This window comes from Calidris pugnax, unplaced genomic scaffold (genome assembly GCF_001431845.1).
Source record: "Calidris pugnax isolate Ruff unplaced genomic scaffold, ASM143184v1 scaffold111, whole genome shotgun sequence".
NCBI lineage: Eukaryota > Metazoa > Chordata > Aves > Charadriiformes > Scolopacidae > Calidris > Calidris pugnax.
The window spans coordinates 2,313,506-2,335,233 of NW_015090872.1; the positions used below are offsets into that span (position 1 = coordinate 2,313,506).

General features: G+C 40.6%; 1 protein-coding gene across 5 annotated transcripts in view; it reads right to left on the reverse strand.

Moving 5' to 3' along the window:
• Nucleotides 1-656: 656 nt before the first annotated feature.
• Nucleotides 657-21,728, reverse strand: part of TIPARP (TCDD-inducible poly(ADP-ribose) polymerase) — a 41,823-nt gene continuing 20,751 nt past the window's right edge. For all 5 annotated transcript variants that reach the window (XM_014945898.1, XM_014945899.1, XM_014945901.1 and 2 more), the window contains 4 exons: nucleotides 8,327-8,495; nucleotides 6,540-6,721; nucleotides 2,432-2,707; nucleotides 657-1,402 (listed from right to left, as the gene is read on the reverse strand). In XM_014945898.1, coding sequence (XP_014801384.1) covers nucleotides 955-1,402; nucleotides 2,432-2,707; nucleotides 6,540-6,721; nucleotides 8,327-8,495 — 1,075 coding nt within the window. In that variant the 3' untranslated portion in view covers nucleotides 657-954. The remainder of the gene's footprint in view (nucleotides 1,403-2,431; nucleotides 2,708-6,539; nucleotides 6,722-8,326; nucleotides 8,496-21,728) is intronic.

Genomic DNA, 21,728 nt, shown 5'->3' on the forward strand with positions numbered 1-21,728 from the left:
ATCATTTTTAAATTCATTTAATATCAGACTCATTAAGTGACACGAACACAGATTTTCATCCTTGATCAGATTTCAAGCCTCATCAAAACCAGGCTTTGTTTGGGGTTTCTTTTCCAAGAAACCTGCTCCCCAAAGCCACCCTGCTTAAACTGGGGGCCGTCTGGCAGTGACGGGGACTGGTGGCACATACCTGACTGTGCACAGGTTTGATGGCACGGACCTGGCCCTTGGCAGCTGGGTGATGCCCCAGTGGCCTTCCCATCCCCGCCACAGCCACAAGAAGTGATAAACTGGATGTCCCATAAGCTGCTGGGAAGCTTTAAACCCTCACGGAGCTCACGGACTGCGTGCCAGAACAACCTCTTCCTAATTTTACTTAGGGTTGATTTTAGAAAATGATGTATTTATTTGTACTGTCCTGTTTAATAATCCAAAGCATGACCAGAATGTTAGTTTTGTAATCTCCCCCAGTCTTTCTCAAATACAGTAATAAAAAATAGTGGTTGGGAAAATCTCTTATTTAATATACGTGGGATGAAAATTATCTGGTTCTGGTTATCTAGAAATGGCCATCCACAAGATTTTGAGATAAGGGCATATGCAATTTTCTAGCTGCTCTCATATGCACAGAACGCAACTGAAATTATACACACACACATTTTTAAACATGAATATTTACTAACATAAATAAACAGTGTTTTATAACAAAAGGCACAGATTTTCAACTATAAACAATGGAAAAATATTTACAATTTGCACATACATAATCAAACAGCAAGTGCACAATTGGTCACTTCAGATCTTCCTTTCTATATTTTGAGATTTACTTCCTTCCAAGCAAGTAATTTAATCAGTTCTGCAATGTCCAATTTTATACTTTTTTTTTCCACAAAAACTGCTACCAATGCCAGGTAAGAGAGTTTATTAAAATGAGTAACTTAGCAGCACAGGTTGTCAAATGGAGACAGTGTTGCTAACTTCTTCATACTGGATAATAAAATAAGGGTAGCTCTGATCATCATTAAAAATGACAAATATCTGAGGCTCAAAGTAATTGTCCACGCAAGAGTCATAGAGGTCGCTGGTAATGCTGCCGGGGTTCACTGGTGGAGGTCTCCTCATGGTGTGGTTACCCACCGTGTACCTTCCCGTCAGGACTTTGGCCAGGAACATGTAATGAACTCCTTTGGGTGACCTTTTGGAAAAATTATGGGAATAGCTTGCCTTTCTGGCAAAGTAACTGCCCTGTCCAAACATGGTGGCGTGCTTCCCGCAGACGCGCGGGTCGAAGTTGTGCTTGCAGATTCCATCCACCACGTCCTGGGAGGTGCCATGGAACAAATGCCTTTCGTTCATTATCCTGTCAAGCCCAGTCATTTTTTTTGACATATATTCCTTTTTCCTGGAATAGAAAATGGAAAGTGAAGATGAGTATTCGCCGGGGATCTGTAAGGGAAAAGCAGTTTTCACTACAGCTCTTAAAGTATCAGTATTATCCTCTGGAATAGTAGAGCTGTAAGAGGAGATATGAAAACATTTCTGTACGGATAGCAGAGTGGGTTTTCCTCTTTCACATAAAGCTTTTGTGTGAAATAAGTATGTTTTATAGGTCCTGAGCTGCTACTGCTGGAGGCAGAGCTCTCTCACCTGCGCAGCAGCAAAGGCAAAACAGCTGGACAAGTACCTGCTTATCTTTGCCTATATTCCACCTTGGATGGGGAAGGAAATCTTCCCCAGAGTGAAAAAAAGGGCTGTGCAAAAATTAAATCCCACTACAGCTTCAGAAGAGGCCACGGAGGGGAATTACTGAGGCAGGGTGGGTGAAGATGCTCTGGGCCAGCACGAGCACTGTAAGAAGGTCAGTCTCTGTTCCCACAGCCCATCTCTCCACTTCTCCTGAGATTCTGCTTTTCTCGAGAAGGGGGAGTGAATCCACAAATCTAATTTCATATCCGTTATGAGGGGGTCAATGGATAGCAACTTTCAGACACAGCATCTTTGGGAGTGATTGACACAGGAGTTGTCTTTGCAAGACCCTGCGTCACTGTGTTCTGGGGAACCAAGGCACGAATAGCTATCTTCAACACAGTGATTATCTGATGAAAACAATTCCTCCTAGTTCAGCTTAAAAGTGATCTGAAAGATTTTTCAACTAGATATCTTAGATTTATTTTGAAATTTCTGTGAAGATGTATTTTAAAAAAGTTATCAGTAGATAGTATATTAAACCACTTACACGGGAAATTTCAGAGTAAGATATCTTTCAGTATTTTTCAGATAAAGTTGTTCAACTGAAGATACTCCTTTTCTTCAGAAAAATCTGGAGTTTATGTATTCTACTTAACGATCAATTTATATTTTGCAGCCCAAATTACATATTTTAAGGTATTTTTTCCAGTATTGTAAAAGAATGGCATTTGCATTATCTTACCTTTTGTATTTCTCCCAAAGAAACTGATTCTGCACTCTCAGGATTTTCAAGATTTTATATTTGGTCTCTGGCACAGTCTTGTGAAACAGGTTATAAATGGTTCTATAGCTTTTATCTTCCTTCAGAACAGGCACTTGGATAAAGTCCTGAGACGGATCCATACTAATCCAGGTTTCAGGATAGAAGTTTGGAGAGGTAACAGCAGTGGGAGATAAGACATGGGAGGAAGCTGGTTCGGCTGCTGGAGAGGGTACCGGAGAGTTCCCACTTAAGGTCCTAGTTGGGAAAGGAGAAAAAAGGTTGTGCTTAAACATTCACAAACAGAAAAGCTTCAAATCACATTTATTTCACCACCAACACATCTTAAGCAATTGCTGCTCTTCAGTTCTGTCCCAATTCACATATCTTTAATGCTTGTTTGAAACACATGCCAACTATTTCTGCTATTTTAATAACTCCTCCATCCACAGAAAGGAATAACAAAACCTTGGCTTTCAGGGATTCTGTTCCACGTAGGGAAATTTTTCTGCTTGGTGGTGTTTAAAAGCCTCCTATCGTCATTATTCACATTATGGGGTGGGGTTATAAACTACAGACAGGCAGAATGCTACCAAATACAGCTATCTTGTCTGTTGGATATAAAGTATTTGTGATTTTAACACAGCAAATAGGACATACAGAATAAGAAAATATTAATAATGTGCCAACATTTGACCTCATTTCCTTAAAATACAATACAAAGAGTAGAAACATATACTTTTTTATACAGTATGAATAGTGAATAACCTCAACTAAGAATATTTTATAGGCAAAACCCGCCCGTGTTTCACTGCATTATGTGGAAGAGGAGATGCTATATTTTCAGTACTACCCAGTATCGTGCTGAGGAAAGCTCTCTTTTTTTTTTTTTTTATTTGCAGAGGCCAGATGTAGATTTGCATTTGCAGTTGCTTATTTCCATGTGACAGCCCAGCTCCTCCTGTTGGGAATGCTGCCAGGGAGGGAGCCCGGAAGGGGCGAAGGAGGGGAGCTGCTGCCTGCAACGGCCGTGGCAGGAAAGTAGCACAGACGCCAGGAAAAGAACTGACACCAGTAAATTCCAGTTAAGGACACCAACTCTGGTGTGGCAAGACTTAGTTCTCAGTAAATACCTGCACCTCTGCAGAATTTTTCACACTCTCGAAGCTGCTAAATTTAGATAGAGAGTGTGGCATTTGTGGCTTATGTTCACCTGATTATAATCTGAACAAGCAAGCCTTACCCAGCTGAATAATCCTTACTTATTGGAGTCTCCCTCTTACGTCAAGGAAAATACTTGGAACATGTAAAGCTTGCAGGTTCAAGCTCTGGTTTTCAAAGCTCTTCAGCTCCTGCAAGCTGCTGAGGTTCCCTTTCAGTTGGAACAATGCATGGAACTACCTCAACGTTTCACCAGCTGAGTATTTTACTAAAGTATTTTTTTATGAAAAGCTGCTATTGACTCCAGGACCATTCCACAGTGAATGCAAGCAGGTGAGGTACACTCGGAAGGCAGAGGTACCTTAAATTAAATTTAATTAAAGTTTAATGAACATTAAAGTTCATGAAATTTGTCGGGTCACTTTTGTTTTGATAACGTATCACTGCCAAAGCCTAAGGAGGAAACCTGTTCTGCCTAGGAGGAAACGGGGAAAGTGAATCCTTTGTCTATTCATCTTGGGGAAGCTGAGGATTCACAACGGCCAAGTCCAAATCCTGCCTCCCAGCACATACGCAGTTGGATTTCGCACACAGGAACGACAGGCAAACTCGATTCCCTACAAACTCTCTTTGTAAAAAGAGAGTTCACTGGGGAGCAAACAAACTCTCCAGGCTTGGCTAAAGGCAAAGCCATTTTATCCCCAGTGACTCTTCAGGAATGAATCTTCTTTTGTTCCCGTGTGACACTGCCTGAAGAGCCGTGGACCCGTGACTTCTGCACCCGGACAGTCTGCTCTCGCAGCACAGCCACACAGCAACTGCTGATTGTCCCTGCTCGTTAGCCTGCTTTTCTCTGCAGAGCCAACATAATTATCTCAAGAAATAAGAATTCCACTGCTATTCACATCTTACCTACAGAAATGTCAATCAAGGTTGCCTTTCAGCATATTTAATGGTAGTGATATATGAGCCTGAAAGAACTGGGTGATTTTTTGCGCGACCCAGAAATAATTTAATGTGATTTCCTAATTGCAGGTTGAGTTTTTCAGATGTAGGAAAAAAAAATGGGGGAAAAAAGGTCCATTTTTAAAATGAGACATTTAATTTGTATCAGAGACACAGTAAACTGTAATAGCACTCACACTTTTCAGAGGAGAGATACTCTTTAAAAAAGTGTTCACGTGGCTTTCACCTGCTCTTCAAAGCTAAAAAGGGACCTCACTTTATTTGCATAGATTTGACTCAACTGAAAATTCTTCTCGCTGTTTATTAATAGTTTAACGGAAACCCAGAGGATGGATTTTTCTAAGAATGGTTCTCAAAACAGCAGCATGCAATATTACAGTCTGCATTTAATAATTTTTTTCCCCTCCTAAAATCAATAGGTAAAATATGTTACTGTAGAACCTCATTCATTCACACTGGGACTGGAAGACCAAGCACAGATTAATAATACATTATGGATTAATGAGTAAGACATCAAACACAATAAAAATAACTGCAATCTTTTGGTGTACTTTGCTCATTTCTTCTGACTAGTGTAAATTATTTGTAAGCATTTATTATACAGGGGAAGCCATTAAAAAGTCAACATTTGTCAACCACTATCACCCACTTGCCACAGTTTCTATGCAAGTATTCTTTCCCAATTTTGTAACCAATTTAAGCAGGTAGTAGGGAGGAGACAAATAAAAATCTCAGGTAGCAGTGTATGGTAGGCGGAGGCAAAGACTGACTTCTTAAGGATAGCTCCCATAAATACTTAAAGTACTCTTTTGTTCCTTGCTAAGAATTGGTGGATTTTAAAGTAAGCATTACAAGGTCTTAAGATAAAGAAAAGGTTCATCGCAGAACAACGTACATTTCAGAACTTACTTTATAAATTTGGTGGCTGGCACAAATAGTTAGGCTCAAGCCCTCATGAGTATAGAACCCTCAAGAGTCCACTACAATTAGTGGGAATTGCATAATTTCAGCGTATCTCAAAAGTACAGACTTTCTAGTAAAATAGTCTCTGGTAGCAAAACATCAGGAAAACACACAAAATCCTTATTCTTCATTAAGATGATAACCAGAATTGCTATAACCAGCAAGTCCACGCTTGGTCTTTTTACCAGCATCCTACCTCTTTAATAATTTTGCGATTCCTTCCTGTAAAACCATATCTAAAAATATTTCTAACAGCCACGTGTTTTGAGGCTCTGACCAAATTCACATTCACCTCGCAATTAGAAGCAGTAACGACTCTGCAAGCTAATGAGCATTCTAGCCCTACTGCAGCAGTTAAAGCTCCTTTGATGGGCCCAGCATGCCAAGCTGCCAGTCAGACTAACGACTTCCACCCCTTTGCTAAGAGGACAATATGTTCCTAACTACTGAACTCTGACAATAATATTTCCAGCTGTGCTGGTGAGATCACAAAAATGGCATTTTTATGAGTTCTAATCAAAAATGACTACAATGCAACACCTTCCTCACTCTGCCTTTGATGGGTGAGCGTGTTCACCCCCAGTTCAGATGACAATAAAAACAAGGCATGCTTTAATTGTGCTTGAGAACTGTAAAGTGTTTTTGAATGTTCATTTTTATGGGACCTAGAACTGATAGGCCGGCAATCACTATAACCAGTGAGATGCCGAAAGCTGGACAATATTTTGGCAAACGTGAAGTACATCTGTGCTTCTGATGTTCTGCAATCCACAAGGTACATTCTAACCTTTAAATAACAAACAGAGCCTAGCTGTAAGGAGATCCTCAGATAATATTTATCTTGAAAAATGACAAGCGAGAGCTGCCAATAAGACCAAGATTTTTTATTATTTGTTCTGATGTTTCTACCCAAGGATGCCTATTTCCTTGCCACATCTTAAGGAATATAATTCTTATGAACAGAACAAACATGAAGTTTCCACTTTGCTGGGATACATACTGTAAAAACGGCATCAGCACAATGCATGAGCGAAGAAGGGGTCTCCTCTTGATTTCTCTTCTGAAACACGCGTTTTGCTGGAATCCATCTTTGATGTTTAAGATATACTGATTATGCCAGGTCACAAACCGAACCTCTTTCAGACCCCGGCAGCTGGCTTCTTCTATCAGTCTTACAACAGGCTGTTTCAAGAAAATTAAAACAAAAGCATACACGTGAAAAAATGCTTAAAAAACAATATTTTTGCCAGAGACCTCAAAGAATCCATCTCTCTACTCCCCTCCCATCTCCTCCTTCCCCTGCTCTGAGGCATAACTACACTCAGACCACTGAAAAATGTTCCATTACCTGTTTATAAGATCTCCCAATAAGGCAGGTTTCACAGCTTCCCTACACAACTGCTGTTGGTGCTATTGTATTTTTACATTTTTTACATGTCCAGTGTTATTCCCAATATCTAACCTAAAACTCCCTTGATAGAAATTACTTACTGTCTTTGCTCACTGAACGTAAAAAGCAGAAGTCTGCTGTAGAACAATCTTTTATATATTAATATGTTCTCATAAATATTTTTTTCTTTTCTACACAAGAGAAACCCAGTTCTTTTAACTTTTCCTCCCAGGTCAAACATCCTGAATGTCTTGTTATTTGCACTGCTTTCTTCCAGACTCTGTCCAGTTCTTGCATAATTATGGTTTTTTCATTTGGAAAGCCCCAAACTGTATACAGTGCTCTGCCTTAAGCTTCCTACCACACTTACAAAGTCAGCCTGATGCAAGAAAAAGATGAACATGATCTAGTTTCCACTGGTGGAGGTATTTCTGGTACTGCCAAAATTGTAAAACACTGATGAGGTTTTATTCAAAATATTATGTGCAGCTCTGGTTAGCCAAAGATGAGCTCTTAACTACCACAGGCATTTTACAAGGCTTACTGGAGAGCTTACTTGAAGGAACAGAAGTATTCTGGTTTTGTCTAGCACAACCCTGGTTGACAGTGGACGTGACTTCTGTGCCTATCACTGGAGTTAAAGAGTTCGAAGAGACAAGGCCTATTTAAAACCTGATATGGAAAACTGTGGCTGTTAAAGACCAAAGGGCAGTGGTGACCCCGGAATGAGTGTGCATAAACCATGGGAGGACAGATTTAAAGGAGATGTTTAGGAAGAGGTCCCCAAGGAGCAGGGTCTGTCCAGCTGGAGCACTGCAGTGCAGCCTCCCTGACAGCGAGGGGCCGCATCCAGCCACACTGGAGGCTCCCGTCCTGCCTTGAGGTGTCTTTGGAGACGGGTAAATACATTAAAAACTGCAAAGCTAAAAGGTAGTGGTATTTAAAAGGCTGCAGAAAGCTGTCCCTCCGACTTACAACCAGATTTCTAGGGATTAGAAAGGACTTCCTTGATACTGACATGGGCCAGTTTGCTCTCAAATTTGACAATTTGGTCAGCCTGTGCATCTCTGATGTTTTCAGGGATAATTCAAGGCGCAGCCCAGCAGAGCAGAATTCTCCTTTTACTGCTTTTGCTGTTCAACACTGATCATCTCAATTACTTTCTTCAACAATAGCTCTAAATAACTCTCCTGAATCTCAGAATCATAGAATGGTTTGGGTTGGAAGGGACCTTAAAGATCATCTAGTTCCAACCTCCCTGTCATGGGCAGGGACACCTCCCACTAGACCAGGTTGTTTGAAGAGGAAACAGACTATTATATAGAGTTTATAGTATCTACTGCACACAGAGTTTTGGGTTGTAACATAAAAGCAGGATTCTGGAACATGTTAAATACCTCTGAATATTCTCTCCAGCCAAAGTGGTCCCTGCAGAAATATTTCCAGACGGTGTAGTAGTTGGAGCTGGAGCTGGGGCAGGAAGGTGTGGACAGCCGCCGCATTTGGTCAAACTCAACAGTTTCATATAATTTCATAACATTCAAATCCACCCAAAACTCATGTCCCCTGGAACGAACAAGAAAAACAAAGAATTCTCAGCTTTTGTAATCCATTAAAAAGACCATTCAGAAGTAACAGGACAGTCGGAACTACAGTTGGCATAGTCCTCATCAGAGAGGGACCCTCGCTCATGTCACCTGGAGACCATGAGGATGTCCCCTGAGCTAGAAGTGGGCAACACACAGGTGCAAGCGTGAAGAGCTGTGAGGGCAAAGGAACTCTTCAACGATTTCCACGGACAGTGGTGGAAAAAACATGGTCTTAAGCACAGAAAGACAAAAAAAATCCAAACCCAGCAGTGGCATTTATTCAGTATGCATGAATGGTACAAAAATCAATATACATATCCTTGACATTTTGAGCATACTAAGTAAATACAACACACAACCATATTGATGAAGCAGCCATATACTATTCAAAAGGTTATTCTTGTGAAAGTTAGTGCTTCAGGGAAGAAAAGAAATGTAAATGGCTCCAGATGAGGAGCATCTGCTGCCAATCCACCAGAGAGTTTGAGTATCTTTCATCACGTGCAGCAGAAGAGAACTCGCATAATATGAAAAGGAAACATAATTTCACAATTATGGAGCCTACACTGAGGAATACTGCCTTTTTTTTTTTTTTTTGGAGTAGCTATATTGCTGCTACAAAAATCAACGCCAGTATGCAGCTTCACATAAAGTGCTTGGTGCTTTGAAAAGGACCTAAGGACAACAAGGTGCTACAAATTAAGAAGCAGAGTACACCCTTTATTGAAAGAAGAAAATAAAAGTGCATTTCCTCTACACTTCACAAAGCCACATTTAATGGTGACTGTGGAATCCCTCAGCAAACAGTTCCTAACGCTGTTTCATTAGTCAATGTTAAGAGAGAGACATTAAATTAAAGAACATTTTCAAGTAAAGCATGGAGTTCTAAAGCTCTGCTGATCATTAGACAATCACTGGTTCATTAGCAATCAAGAACTTAAGAAATCCATAGAAATTGAAAGAAATGGCAGTAATATTCATTCCCTAAAAAAGCCATTTTTTAAGAACCCAGATTAACATATTGCCACAATAATGCTGTTTACATAATTAGTTTTCTACTTTTATAATCTCTTTACAAGTTGTCAGTTTACTGTTATTCATTAAAAGCTACTAATCTTTGGCAACTGGAAATGCAGCTTTTGAGTCTACATAAAGTATTTTCTTTGAATTCTTAAGAGTAAACATAAATCAAGCTGATACTTGAAATCTACAGTTTATTTTAAAAACTTTGGCACATTAATACCACAGAGATCAAAGTACTGTGTATGAAATTTGCCACATGAAGTGACAGCCATTCTAAACATCCATATGATTTTATGAATATAGTTTTGCTTGAGAATGGCTGCAATTTTGATTGCTATTTCACACTCTTACTGGTACAGTTGCCAAAGAATTTTCTTATGCTACTTTTACAGAAAACTACTGAAGAGTTCCCACCTTAAAAAATGATGATCAGCTGGAATAATCCTTCATTTCTCAATAGAAGGTACAGGTGTGTAGCTGTTCTTAGTGATTATCATCATCAATTAACTGCATTTGGGTCTGTGAAGTGCTAAGCACCATTTGAAGTATTAAATGATAATTAGTATTATTTCCTGACATAGACAAAAGGACAATGTGTCTGGTCCTATGGGTTCACCACTGGGGGATGCGACCCCCTGGGTAGATTTAGATTGCTCTCCTTGTTTTCAATAAGGTTTCATATAGACTTAAAGATAGAGAATATTCCCCAAAGTCAAATCAAACGTCTTAAAAATGCACCTCCAGGAGCTACTTTTAAAATTCTTTGGACACAAAAGCATTTTTTTTGCAGCCCCCCTAGCCCAAGCCCCAACCAGCATGGGTTTTGTCCAACCCATTTCAGGGGTGACTCCCCTGGAGGGCTACTGTCCCTGTCCCACTAGGGACAGCTTCAGCAAGTTTTCTGCCCTTTCACACCAAAAACTTACTACCCAAAAGGAACATCTTGCCAGTTCCCTGCGCATGCTTCTCTGCAAACTGTCACAGAGCCCCACTAATTAAGATGAAAATTTTGTCAGGACGACACTATCGCACCAAATCCGTCGAAGGTTTAACAGCGTGTTCCCTACTTGCGTCAACGGCATGCAAAATCATGACGGGTAGAAGACAAGCACAGGAGGAACCCAGCTATTCTGCGTAGGAGGTGTCTTCTAATAACCCGTGTCTTCCCACCGTAGCTGCAGCCCACCGCGAGGAGCTGGATATAGTAATTAAAGCTGACATTCCACAGCCCACTACGGCATCAGGGGCTGGTGCAGGGCACCCACGCACATAACAATAGCCCAGCAAGACCAGCATTGGATACACGACAGTTCTAGTCAGAAGGAAAACTAGCACTAACCAGAATAAATCACCAGTACCAAGGGACTGAAATTCAATGTAGGGCTTGAAAAAACACACACGCTTTCTGGAGTGAGAAAACAAATAAGACATCACCCCACCTTTCTGGTATGTAGTCATTTTGTTCCATAACAACAAGCTACAATCTACTTTATTTGAAAACAATGTGTGAAATCATGAGGAAATCATCTCTCTGAAATACCAAGCTGTGTTATTATTTGTAGGATTTGCAGGCAACACCACGAACATGATTTTTTTAGTGGATTTCTTCATTAATATATTTTTAATGCTGCTTTAGGGACATTTGCTTTTCCTTATCAAAACATAGTCGTACAATTCTGAATTTCAGTACCTAATAAAGCTGTTGTTTTTGAGAATACGGTATTTAGTAATTGATATTGCTTATATTATCCTTTTGGATTGAGGAGTTGGACTCACTGTTTTGGGGTTATGCTGTACCTACAAATCCAAATCCTGAATCAAGCCTCCCAGACACCATACTACATGTTGTATGAAACAAATACCCCAAAAGATATTTCTCAATACAAAACCTCACAATTTGAGCATTAATTCTCACCTTGATCTCTTTTCAAGTCCAATACCATAACACAGTTCTCCCTACTCCAAAGATCTGTGACCTCCAAGAAAGTGCAAAGAAATGGAAAACCTTTCCTTCATGAGTAAATTGTTTTCTTCTAAAGGTGGTAAAACCCAGAGGATTATTTAATTTTATTATAACTTTGTATGCTGCACGTGTTACAGTGGAAACCGATAATGCAAAAATGTTTGCAGAAGTCCTATGCTAATGCAGTGCAAAGTAAAGAGGACCTGAAAATCAACACACTCCCCAAACATGATGAAGATTATCCATTAGCGTGCTGAGCTCTTCTGAAAGTAATCACCCATGGGTTAATGTCCTAAAAAGTTAAAGGTCTGTGAAATTTTGAAGACTGCAAAACAAATTCCACAGGCACTTGAAACACGGCTGGTTTCCAATACATGACTTGGGTATTTCTAATATGTGCTTAACGGTGTTAAAATGCAGTCCCCAGCAGCCCCACGGCTCCGCAGCGCGGCGGGGAGAATCAAAGGGCTGCATCGGGGGGACCCTGCGGAAGGACAAACACGTTCTGAGATGAACACAGCGTGAGACTGCTGTGCCTCGTGCCTTTCATGCAGAGCAAGCACATCTTCAGGATGAACTCCTAAAACTCGGGGTTAACAGTGCATATGCAAAAAAGGGTATTTGTGTGCAGACGTGTTCTAATGCAAAACAGGTGGGGAACGGTCGGGTTTTTACATGGCTTTCTTCGAGTAGGGCTATAACAACATCAAAACTTCACATACAACTCCAGTAAAACAAATTGTGGTTAAGTTTTTTCCTACAACAAAGAAAATCTGTGCACAGCTAAGTGTGCATCTACGTATCACCTAAGACTCTATTTTAAAGATTTATAAGGCTGGCAACTAACGGCAGCTTAGAGTGAAAATAGCTTCTCTGAAAGCTAAACATTTTTTTGCAAAACCTGCATAGAACATGCCAAATTATTTCTCAGTACGGAAAAATGTAATGATTGTCTGCTGCTCGGAATTGTTTACATTTTTGTAGCTCACTGCTTCTGCCTCTTCTGGATCAGATTCCCCTCCCTTGTAAGCAAACAGAGAAGGACACGATGGCCATTGCTCACTAATTTATATGACAATTCGTGGTAACAAGAGTGCAGGCATCAAGCACCGAAACAGCTGATTGCCACCCCTTCCAGCACTCTTCTTGAGACCCAATGCATGATACAACACATTAACTGTTCTTGTTTTCCCATTCCTAAAAAGAACTGCTCGGTCTGTCTGACTGTGAAGGTCACAGCGCTTCTGAGTGCCCCATGTTTGGTGCTTGCCCATGCCACAGGGCAGAGCTCAGCTCCCACGCACCTACCACTGCCTTTCAGCTTGGTTAATACAACTTCATCACTCCTCAAGTCAAGATCCTGATTATAGAATGGTTAGTGTTGAAAGGGACCTTCAAGACCATCTAGTCTAACCCCACTGCCATGGGCAAGGACACCTCCCACTAGAGCAGGTTGCTCAAACCATCCAGCCTGGCCTTGAACACCTCCAGGGATGCAGCATCCACAGCTTCTCTGGGCAACCATTGGTGAGGTACGACCTGTTCCAGTGCCTCACCACTCTCACAGTAAAGAATTTCTTCCTAATAGCTTTCTGGGCTACCGGCACACATTGCCTGCTCACATTGAGCTTCTCATCAACCAACAGCCCCAACTCCTCTCCTCAGGGCTGCTCTCAATCCATTCTCAGCCCAGTCTGGATTTGTGTTCGGGCTTGCCCCAACCCACGTGCAGGACTTTGCATTTGGCCTTGTTGAACTTCCTGAAGTTCACATGGGTCCATGTCTCAAGCCTGTCCAGGTCCCTCTGGATGGCATCCCTCCCTGCCAGGGGACACCTGCTCTGGGCAGTTGCTACCTGGGTTTACTTAAAGCTTCTCTTGGAGTAAGAGCTGCACCTCAGAACTCAAAAATACATTAACTGAAAACTTTTAAACTCCACACAGGTTTTCTACTTAACAATAAATTATTTGGAATAACAATGCATTATTGCATAGAGCTGAAAATTTTAGACAAATATATTTAAGTGACCACATCTGAAAAACACACTATATGCCCAAAAACCTACCTGATTTTTTTTTCCTAATTATAACACTGAGAATAAGGAAAGATACTCTTTTGCAAAAAACCTTGATTCACATAAAGCATGTATTAGTCCAAGGCTCTTTCTTTACATTCACATTCTTTAACGGTGTATTTCTCTATTCAGAAGTATTGACTTTTTCTAAGTACAACATTTATGGCTTCTAAGCTCTGAAATCCTAAAATATATTTAGCAAAGTTGTTTAATAATAGCTCTTCAGTTAAAGCACTTCCTCTGTATATTAAAAAGCCTATTACCAGCTTACATAATGCAAAGCCATGAAAAAAATGAATTGCGATTACAGCAAGTAATTGCGTGATTACATTCCTGGCTTTAGATTTAAGACACCAGTGATGAAAGCAAATGCGACAACTGCACTTCTCAACTGCCTGAGGCCTAAATATAGGCGACAGACCCCAAATTTAGGGTTCAAGAACAGTAAGAATGCGAGATGCTCAAGGTTACGTCCGATATGTTCTTTAGCATAACATCACTTTAACTTCAGTACAGCTATTCCTTCTGAGGTGCAGCATCCTCTATATAAAGGGTACCCTCCATAATTAATAGAATATGGATAACATATAGATTGGGAGAGGGAAAATCCAACAATAAAGCAGCAAGGCACACATTGCCTTGTTTTGTGCCCAAAGGGAGGATGAGAAAGCACATACCACATCCCAGGCATGTGATGGCCCAGCAAACCACCGCTGGGAGATGCTCACATGCACTGGCGATGAAACACTGTAGGAACAAACACACACAAACCCAGCAATTAAAATCCTTTCTTGTGTGCAGGGGTGAAACTGAGCCATCCTGACACTGCCTCCCAAAACAAGCTCCATGAATGGGGTTCATTGCTCTTCATACTTTCCTTGGGCAGTTTTGTGTTAAGGGAGAGTTTTGTAGCTAACATGATAAAAAAAAAAATTAACAGTCTAGTGTTGTTACCCATAGACTTTGAAGTCTGTCTGGAAATATCCGTCTGGAGAAGAGTGGGAAGGAGATGATGAAGGCTATATTTTGTCAGACGTTTGGGAAAGCAAGGAATGTACTCAAATACCTTGGTGGGGCACAGTGTTACTCCCACTGCCTCTCTGCATCATGCAGCAGGAACAGCCTTCAGCACGGCTTGAAACCAGTAATAAAAACAATGCTGTCTTTTTCTACAGAAAACTTTATTAAACCTCTCTGCAAACACCACAAAACCTTGTCTTATCTTGCTTCTGAGGTAGAATATTACATCCCCATTTTTCCCTGGAAAAAAAACCAGATGCAGAGAGAGACTAAAACAGCTTCTCCAAAGTCCCAAAGAGAAACTGTGACAGAGGTGGGAACAGAGATTTCTTAAGAACTTCTCTTCACCAGCTAACCAAATAAAGGTATCTATTTATAAAATACAGCAGTTCAATGGAATTATTTGCACTGGAGGAATAAGCATATTGAACTCTCTTAAGAACACAGCATGAAACCCCAAATTTGGTGTGGTACACCAGCACAGTTCAAAATAAAATTCCGCAAGTGCTCTCAATAGCAGAATGTGGTTCCTTGAATAAATTACGTTTTCTCTGTACCCTAACTATAAAAAAAAATAAAGACATAGCCTCTTCAGGACACTGAACTGAGTGGGTGTCAGCAAGTTACAACATTGAAGTCTTTTGTGAGGTGACCGTGGCCTGCTAAAATAAGGACATTTGGGCTCACTCTTCCTTGCATCCTTCTGAAGAGCTTCAGCCTGGTGTGTGAATCTTCTCTGCTCTTTCCGTTCAATAAGACAAACGTTCTCTAGATGTTATGTACAAACAGATGACTAGGAGAAATATTTTTTGTAAATGCTGTGAAAATGCATGTGGTTTCATACTCTTCTCCTAAGTTCAGTTATATGTCATGAGTCTTACCGCAAACAGGGTTCAGAAAAAAAAGAAACCTAGCGATCAACAAAGGTCTGTACAGGAAATGAAACTCGGTTCCCATCAGAACAGCTGTGATGCAGAGCAAGACTGAGAGTTAAACACCACTTAGATGATGAAACTGTTGATTTTCTCCCTATGACTAAACCAGTTCCTCTCTGCAATAGCAACAACCTGAAAGCCACTCAGGGGAACAAATGAGCTTAAAAGATCCAAGCAGGTACAAAACCCTTTTGTACTTAAGGTTAAAAGATTAGTCAAATCAAACTCAGCTACTGTAGGAGATGCAAGTCAGGCATTACACCTTCTGGTGACCCAAAATCATCAATATTTCATCTTATTTGTATCAAACACTTGTTTGAAGTTGCAGGCTGTAGTCCAGCTTTGGGTGAGGGACCAAGCGTTTAAACTCCACTGTATGAAACTGAACTTCACTTAAAATATATCCTCTTGGTAAGATCTTTCTTTTTAAGCAAAGGTACTGCAATAGGAATGTCAGATCTTAGGCAACAGCAGCCAAAATTTGCTCCCATCGAAACCACTATCAATTCCACAGGAAGTAACAGCACGGGCCCAGGTTAACACTCACAATGGGACATTCTTCAAACAGCTCTTCACAACACAGCGATAAAAATGCAGCCAAATCCTAATTGCTATAAGGAGCGTGAAAGGAAAACAGGAACCTTCCCTCACAGAAGCAATACTTTGCATCAGGGCAAGGATAAAAACAAGCTGGTAAACATGACCCCACAGTCTTGATCTTATCAGTATCTCATCAGTCTTAAACTGAAGAGAGGGGCAGCTGGTGACAGGACAGGAAATTAGTTTCATATTTTACTTAATTTGTTCCCTCATCTTGTCACACTGCTGCTCTCTGCTGCGACTGTAAGCCATGCCGGAGGTGTAGAGCGAGAAAGATTCAGATAAGAGAACGGTGATATAAAAAGATTTACCTCTACACTTAAAGGCTCCATCAGGGAGGAAAACAAAAAATAATAAAAATCTATCAATGTAGTAGCTTCACTGCTTTCCTGATAATTTAAAAGGCAGGTTTTCTTGTCTTTACAATTGATGACTGGGGATGCTTGAAAAGTAATGTTCTAGGCCTGACTCACATATTTGTAAATTTGTGACAACTATTGGGATATTGGTCCAGCTTAGATTAAAGTCTGGCCCCAGATCTTTTCTGGCAGGGAAAAAAAAAACCAAAAAAAAACCAAATAAAGTCTCCACCAAGCTGTGTGACACACAGATAACATCTCTGGATGGGGAGGGCACTGACTTCTGGAAGTCAAGAGACTTTACTGAAAAGTATGTTTGTTCTGTTCTTCCCAAGAAATCCACCATTGGCCACTTTTGGACATTAGGTACTGGGTTAAAATGGTCCTTTGGTGTGAACTACTTTTAAGATCCAAAAATCGGTAGCAACAAGAATGTCAAACACATATAATTCTTCCAAGGATCACTGCATATACCATATTTCATAATTCAAATCCAAGCTACATCTTCTGTTTGCAGTGGAGGATAAATGTGGATGTCCTCGTCTGAGGTGGAAACTGCTGGCATCAAAGGTCTCCTACCCACACCGGTCAGAGATATGTTTTGCAGAGAGTTTTGTTAGCTTTAATTTTAATATCAGTAGATGTTCTAGAGACAGCACAAGCCCAGCTCTGAGCAGCAACAGAGCTGATAGAGGACAGGGTTTGAAATCACAAGAGGCATTTCTTTCACAAAGCTGCAGTATGAACACTGTCCAAAGCGCTGTGATGGAACCCCATTTTCAAAGCCCCATTTTTCAAAAATGTTCTGCACAGACAAGCCTGCTGCTTTTTTTTTTTTTTAGAACTCTATCCAATTTTAGGACTTAAAATACTTCCGAGACTTATGATAAATAATGAAACTGCATTAATTTCATCAATGCTTTTCATAAGATGGCGATACACAAGGCTAACACTCAGGAGTGACCACCAATTGTGGATGGAATGTTCCATCCAGTGAATTCATGTCACACCCTCCACGTTCAGCTTCCCAAAAAAAGGACTCCTTTATACATCTGACGACAAGTATCAAATTTTGCAGTTATTACTCAGCTCAAATCCCTACTGACTTCAACAATTACACGTACCGACCAGGAAGGAACTTCACGACCGCTGCTTTTGCTAAGCAAATAATTGTAACAGACTCTTTCTGTTCCTCTCCCGCAGGGAGCCGGGCAGGGCAGACAATGCCGCGCCACCCTGCCTGCTGGATTACCTGCACCCTACTCTTCTGAGCAATCTGCTTCACCAATTATAAATCTTTGTTTCAGAAAGGGCTGTTTTATTACCGCCAGTACACAGGGAACAGACTGACCTCAACCTGAAGCCAGGTGACAGCTGTTTCCAAAACTGTAATCTGTTTATTGACGTGAAACAAGAAAAGGGATACACGAGTGGCTGCCGATTCCTACGGCAGCTCAACGTAACACTGCTAACTTCCCTAGATTTGTATAGCTAGAAGCCAATTAGTTTTATTTCATATGTAAATGATACTATAAAGTGGAGCAAGCAGGAATTCATTGAAGTGCCTTATTATAAAGCACAAGGCAAACACTTCTAAAAATCACTTCACGTGCTTTTTATTTAGAGTCTCTGTCTTGCATTCCTTCTAGCAAGGAATTAAAAGAAGTTCAAAACCATTCAGCTGTGTATATTCAAGAAACACCACACACAAAATCGCCAGGCACGGTGAATTTCAGCTGTTTTCTCATATCTGGTGTTATCAATAGCATGAGTTACCTCATACACTGTGGCAGCTGTGAGGATCAGAAAGATAACGTCTGAAATTTAACTATTCAACTGGTCAGACAACCTGCAGAAGTCCTTCAATGACTGAAAGGCTTCCACTGTGCTCTATATGATTTAAAATCATACAATGTATTCTAACAGCAGGAGAGAAACAAGTTTCCCATGAACACAAGAACAAAGGAAAACTAGTTTCCTCTACATTTATTTTTGTATTTACCTTTTGTATTTACCTTCCCAGGTGCCTCCATATGCCATTGGGGAAATACACAATATTTACTTTGACTTCATCCAAGAACCATGCATGTATACTGAGTAATTAGATCCCAGGAAGAACACGCACCATTGGAAGCTCACTTGCTTTTCCCTGACTGGAGCCATTTCATTTTGGCCTTTCTCTTCCAGCTAAAAGGACCCATTTCATAAAACTTACAGAAATTACAAACAAACAAAAAAAAACAAATCAAAGCAACCACGAGCAAGTGTTGTTTCACAAGAGTTGGGATACAGGGAGGTACACACAGGTGAACAGACCCTGCAGTTTCCATGGTACACAGGAATGTCTCTGTGCCAAGGGAAAAGGTGGAATTTTCAGCCAAGGAGGGAGAACTGATGGGTCAGGAATCACAGAGTTGTTTTAAACAAATCCTTATGTAATCAGTAATGATGTTGCTTATTTTGAAAAGCAACATAAGCATGATTGGACAGGTGTGTGTGTGGGGAAAACCTGCTCAGTTCTGCAGCCAAGTATTTCCCCTTACTAAAGAGCATCTTAAAATATCCCCACTTGGGTACTATGAGGCTGGAAAGCAGCACTTGGCAGGGCTCTCAAACACTTAGCTGCAAGCTGGAACTTCTCCAGGGCCTCTCCTCACACATATGAAGAAAACCAAGTGCTTCTAAGTATTTTAACCTGCTTAAGTTCATATTCCCCCCATTTGTTTAGAGAGCTTTGTATTTGGCTGTAAATACTTGATTGACTTACAAAAACAAAAATATAAACAACTTATGAAAAATTTTATATTCAGTTTGAGGCCAAATTGCAATGACTGAGGCAGTCGTATTACAAAAAGTAACTAAACAAAAGTTTACCACTTCTTCTACTTTAAGATCATGTTCCCTTCGGTGAAAGACAACAACTAAATGTATATTTTAACATTACTCATCTCAATAACATAGAGATGAGGATAGAACTATATAAAAAGCAACTTGAAGAATATCATATTTGAATTGACAGCTTGTTCTCCAATTAAGCAAACAGCCCAACACCTTCTTGCCCGGCCCAACTTTCTTGGAGCAGCACACAATGGCAATATTATGCAAGCAGACTGTAAAGATTACTTGTTGTGCCCTATAAACTGTGTTTAAAACAAAGGGGAATAAACAGCTACCACCCACTGGTTGTCAGGCTGGCTTCTGCAGGGCCCTTCTTGGACATGCAAACTGCTGAACGGACATTTCCCTGTTGTACGCAATCTGTATAGATAGGCCTGCAAAGCTAGTCTGACCACAAGAGATTAATAGCTTTAGCCAAATAATGCGGTAACCATGTGAACGATGAGCTGTTCTAGCATGTTTGCGAGCCTCTCAGCAAGGTTCAACACGCTGCTATCTGCATCTTGTTGCCAGGAGACACAACATCGCCCAGGCACACGAGGGAAGGCAGGTTGCAGTGACCACCAGTGAACTCCAATGAAGAGTCACACCGAGTCCACAGCTAAAGGTTTAGCAGGTTCTTCTGATACAAGGTGACATTGTGAAAGAAGAAACTGGTGGCGATACATAGCAAAACCCCATAGCATTTACCCCATGATTCAAAATCTAACTCAAAACCATGTTAAGACTGAGTTTTAAGGCATATCAGATTCAGTTTGAAATCAGAAGCTCTAGTCTTAAAAGTTTTACTCCTAGGTTCTCACTGATGCTTCTCCACATACACTGAGCTCTTCCAAGGGATGAAATACATACAAGAGTTACAGAAAGTGCCAATTTGTCATTCCATAGTAAGCGTGTGTTATAAATTTACAACAGCCATCCAGCTTTGCACCGGGACATGATTTTGCAGCACTGACTGAAGCAAGGATCTTCACAACATCTTTTAAGAGAAGGAATATGAGTACAGGCTTTAGAATTAGCAGCTGGAAACAGAATTTAGTTAGAAAATACTAATGTTTAAAGCAGTTTTAGTCTCAGTAGAGAGCACTTCTACCTGAAGTACTCAGTAGAGAGTAGAGCACTTCTACCTGAAGAAAAGAGTTAGGCAGACCCTCGCTGGGCAGCCAGCTCAGCGAGATGAAGTCTAGTTTGCATTCAAAGAATCCGCCTCCGCTTTGAGAGCAGAGTTTGGTGCGGCCACGGGCCCCATCACACCTGGGCTTTCCGAGAGCACGCAGCCTCTCCCAGCTCCCCACGCTCACAGCACGTCACGGGTCTGGCAGCACACCCGCTACGGCTCAGACAGAAACTCTGTGTACCCAGAGACCGAAATACCCACCAGACTGGAAACCTGCAAAGTAAGTGCAAAGGCGGACAACGCTGTGCAGCCAATTTTACAGGCTGGAGATGACTAAGCAATTACCAAGCGTTGTTTCTTTTAAAATTAATCATTCTTAACTCCATCATTTACAACACGTAGCTCATGTGTGTAGCAATGGATTCTGTGATACAGGCTTCAAAAAGACAACATTTTGCTTATTTGCTCAAAGCTCAAATTCAAATTACTTGCATGGGCTTCTCTTATTTCTACATTTGCTGTGTTGTTTCCAGAAATCATTTTAATTCCTTGGGAAAAATGGAAGTTTTTCTGTTGTAACATGCAGCACATTTTATCTGTCACGCAGTTTCAAGATTATTTTATTGTTTTTTTAAACAGACTGGCATATTTTTTCAAGACAATTCTGTAAAATATGATTATTCCCTATTACATATAATATTTCCTACTTCATTGTCAGTGTGGGGTATCTATACTCCGTATTGCCTTCAGTAGAAAGGATGAATCTGTAGGCTGATGGAGCCTGAGTTTTAGTGCCTAATCCAACATCCAGTCAGGTGAAAGTAAAGACTTGGACTTTTAAGCATTAGATCGAGTCTCTGGTGCCTCATGAGAAATCTCGGCATAGTAAATGAAAATTAAAACATTAAGGAAGAAGGGATGTACTTCTTCAGGAAGCAGAAGGAAGAAGAATCCGTGAGAAGAAATCCACAAGGACTCAGATGGCAAAGGCAATTTGAAGTTTTTACAACACAACTACTGAAATATCACTCTGAACTGACCATGACAAGAATGAGCTGCACCGGGTTCGCAGATTATGGCAAGGCAGATAAGATAGGGGAAATTTGCATTGTATGCTTCCTCCAGGGGAGAAAAAAAAAAAAAAAAAAAAAAAAAGGTAAAAAAAAAAAAAAAAAAAAAAAAAAATTATGCCCCCCTCCCCCCCCCCCCCTCCCAAGCGCC